This window comes from Pundamilia nyererei, unplaced genomic scaffold, assembly GCF_000239375.1.
Source record: "Pundamilia nyererei isolate P.nyererei 1_Seehausen unplaced genomic scaffold, PunNye1.0 scaffold00059, whole genome shotgun sequence".
In the NCBI taxonomy this organism is placed as follows: Eukaryota; Metazoa; Chordata; class Actinopteri; order Cichliformes; family Cichlidae; genus Pundamilia; species Pundamilia nyererei.
Window position 1 is genome coordinate 894,487 of NW_005187460.1, and position 3,840 is coordinate 898,326.

The 3,840-nt window shown below is 34.6% G+C and overlaps 1 protein-coding gene across 1 annotated transcript; it reads left to right on the forward strand.

Moving 5' to 3' along the window:
• Nucleotides 1-939: 939 nt before the first annotated feature.
• Nucleotides 940-3,718, forward strand: LOC102202489 (interferon-induced protein 44-like). The gene is made up of 8 exons (XM_005734531.1): nt 940-945; nt 1,369-1,407; nt 1,527-1,560; nt 1,754-1,952; nt 2,340-2,486; nt 2,715-2,886; nt 2,987-3,087; nt 3,212-3,718. The coding sequence occupies exons 2-8, from the start codon at nt 1,371-1,373 to the stop codon at nt 3,380-3,382; spliced, it is 861 nt and encodes a 286-aa protein (XP_005734588.1). The 5' UTR covers nt 940-945; nt 1,369-1,370; the 3' UTR covers nt 3,383-3,718.
• The last annotated feature ends 122 nt before the right edge of the window (nt 3,719-3,840 follow it).

Here is a 3,840-nt window from a genome sequence, read left to right on the forward strand (position 1 = left end):
CGTGTGTGTGCATGCACATGTCTATACTTATAGATATTTGTAGACATCTATTACTTACATAGTAATAGCAGTGATAGAATACTTTTATTTATGTCTTGCATATTTCCACATATCTTATCTCATCTTATCTCATCTCATGTTATCTTATCTTAAGTGAAAAGTAGTGAAAGTTCCAGTGATGTGAAGTCAAGTAATGGGGTATACAGTAAACTGAGTCAACATCAATAAAAAAGAAAGTAAAAGTAAAACTATGATAAGAAAGGTGAAAGTAGCAAGAACAGTATAAATGAGCTCTGTCTGCCCCCACTGCAGTCAGACAGTCCAGAGCCACACAGGAGAAGGTAATGACTTTCAGAATAACTTTGACATTATTCTTTGCATTTCAATGAAGTTACATTTTCTTTCTAGTCTTTCTATTCCTTTTTATACATTTGTATTTTTTTCCATAACAATGTAATTGATTATTGTTATTCAGTTACAATTGGTGGTGCTACCTAAAAATGTTTCATTTTTCAACAGCAACAGAGGTGTGCAAAATACAAGAAACACAAGAACAAGGCAAAATATAAGAATAGGAATATGAGAATTATAAGAATAAATATATGCGCATTACTGAATATGTATACCAAATATTCTGTCATATTCGGGTCAAATATGACCAATTTACAAATTAAAAAATTCATAAATATTGTGTTTTACGTCTAATTGCCTCAAGGCCTTATGACATGCTCCACACTATGCACTTGAACATATAACAGTGATGAGCACCTCTGTCGTATTTGTAATTTTTTCACAACAGTGTAATTTATTATTGTTATTTAGTTATATTTGGTGGTGCTACCTAAAATTGCTTCCTTTCTTTCTCTCTCAACCTTTTATTTCTATTTTCTATTTTCCAGTGAAATTTTAAAGACAAAAGAAAACAATATTAGACTTTCTTTGTAGGTGAGTAATGATTTTATGAAATTACAGTGTTCCCTCGTTTATCGCGGGTGTTACGTTTTAATAATAACCCATGATAGGTGAAATCCGCGAAGTAGCGAACTTTATTTTTTACAATTATTATAGATGTTTTAAGGCTGTAAAATCCCTCACTACATGCTTTATACACTTTTCTCAGACAGGCATCAACATTTTCACATTTCTCTCTTGTTTAAACGCTCTCAAAGTTCAAACCTTCGTACAAAAATGACTTCAGTATTATAGAGTGAAACGAAAGATCAAACCCTGTTTTCTGGTCCAGAACATGGGAGTAGAGCAGCACAACACAGTACAATACAACACAAATGATTTTGGGCAAAGAGTGTTATGTTCTAAATGTTTCAATGCATATGTATGGATGTATTATTGTGCTATAATGTTTTACAGCAATGGGAGGACAAAAGTCTCGACCTGTAAACACTCCGAGTAAGATAAAACATAACACAATAAAAGTCAAACAGATCAGAAAGAATTACGTATTATCAGTCATTGCTTTCTTTAAAATGTATTTTCAGTTTTTTTGTCAATTCTGTGCATGTTTTCAGCTTTAAGTGAAGAATGGAGGAAAATACAGTGGAAGTGAGTGTTTGATCCTTAATGGGCTTTTTGTTGCCACGTAAATGTTGTAAATTATTTACTTGCAAAAATCGGTTGCTGTCAGCTGAATTTCCCATTCTCATTGGTGTTCATAGCATAGTCTCACCACTGTATCTGCACCACTATTAGTTTCACTTTCTTGACTTTAACTTCATAAATATTCTTCTTTGAACAGTGGCAAAACCAATGATCTCCCAAGCATAAATAATTACCAGCCTCATAACTCTGAGCTCCAGCACCTCAGAATTCTTCTTCATGGACCCGTTGGTGCCGGCAAGTCCAGCTTCATCAACTCAGTTGATGCTCTTTTACAAGGCAGAATGGCTGCAAATGCTTTGGCAGATGGAATTTCTGGAAAGAGCTTCACTAAAAAAGTATGTTTTAATTCTAGTATGGTTTAGTCAAGCTCATGTATTTTGTGCAATTTATTAAACAAAAGTCATGCAATTTGTAACAAAACTAGTGGACTGAAACTAAACGGCTATAAAGCTGCACGTAGAGCCAAGCTCACTTGTTTTTCCACTACAGCACAGTAAAGATTAGCACTTAGAGGTCTTAGGATGTGGTCTGCTCTTGCGTGACAAATGGGGTTTTTTTATTTTTTGCTTCTTGAATCTTTGTCTGAAGTTTAGTTTCACTTTACTTTTCTCCGTAGTTGTTCTTACAGATATCAGCCTTATACTAAACCAGAAACCAGCTTTGTAGTCTTCAGTGATTAGGTGACCTTGTTATCAGAATCGTTAAAACCTTCTGTTTTACAGTATGAAACTTTCAAAATCCAAAAAGGAGGACCAGGAACTTTTTATCCTTTTGCCTTCACTGACATCATGGGCCTTGAGAAGGACACAGGAGTTATGCTGGAAGACATCATGCTGGCCATGAAGGGGCACGTGAAGGATGGTTACACGGTATCATGAAGTTTAAGGCATTTTTGCAGACACTATTTGATGGTGTATCCAATGACACAATTTAATTATGCCTTTAAATAACACATACGGTGTATTTAAAAGTTAGATTTCCAAAAACACGTGTGTGTGTATAGATATACATACATACAAATATGTATATACATACATATGTGTGTGTGAAACATTTGCGTATACTTGTTTAGTTTAATTAACTTCATTGTTTTCCAGTTCAATCCTCAATCTTCATTATCCGAACATGATCATAAGTACAACAAGGAGCCCACTCTAAATGACAAAGTTCATGTTTTAGTGTCTGTGCTCGATGCCAACAAAATAAAACTTATGAGTGATGATATAATAAAACAGATGAGGACTGTCAGACTTGCAGCCAGGGACATGGGTAAGAGCCAAGCATGGTTATAGGATAAACCCAAAATGAATTAAATAAGCTGACAAACATCACCAACTCTGATATTCTTTAATATTCTGTGTATTGACAGGAATTCCCCAAATGGCAATTCTCACCAAAATTGATGAAGCCTGTCCAGAAGTCAAAAAATATATACGAAATGTGTATAAGAGCACCTGGTTGAAGGAACAGGTACTTTTCTAGTGGTAATTTTCAGTATTTAGCTGGAATATTTATTTATTTTTTACCAACAGTTTAATTCAAGTAAATTTTAAGTAAAATAAATGCTAACAAATGTTAAACTGTTGAAATTTAGATGGAGATAGTGAGTGTGACATCAGGTATTCCACTGTACTGCATCTTTCCTGTGAAGAACTACCACTCTGAGATCCAAACAGATGATGACATCGACACACTGATACTGGCTGCTCTGAAGCAGATGATCAACTTTGGAGAGGACTACGTCAACAAACTGCAGACCTGCTGAACCTTGTTTATTGTTGTGTTAAAATGACTTTTGGGTCTGAACAAGAATGTCAGAGTAATTCTTTGCATGCTGATTCTCATTTCCTTGGCTAAAGCATTTACCCTTAGACTAGAAACTCTTCTGGCCTTTTTTTTTTGCTTGCATGACAAAGTTTCTGTGTTTGCTTTGTAGACTTGGCTTTCAGTTTTTGTGTTTTGCTCTTGTATCTATCAACCTTTGAACAGAAATGTAATTGTGTAAGAAAACTATACTGCTTTCATATTATACTAGGATGACCATATTTTAATTTCCAAAAAGAGGACACTTGGCCCAGTCATGAAGTACTTTAATAATACTGTTTGCTTAAAGGGCAAAAAAAAATAACTTGAAAACCTCTGGAATTAAATAATGGTACAGAGAAAAGGCCTCAACTGTATAAGAAAAATTACCAGCACCGGGACGGTACTGAAATTCAGGGG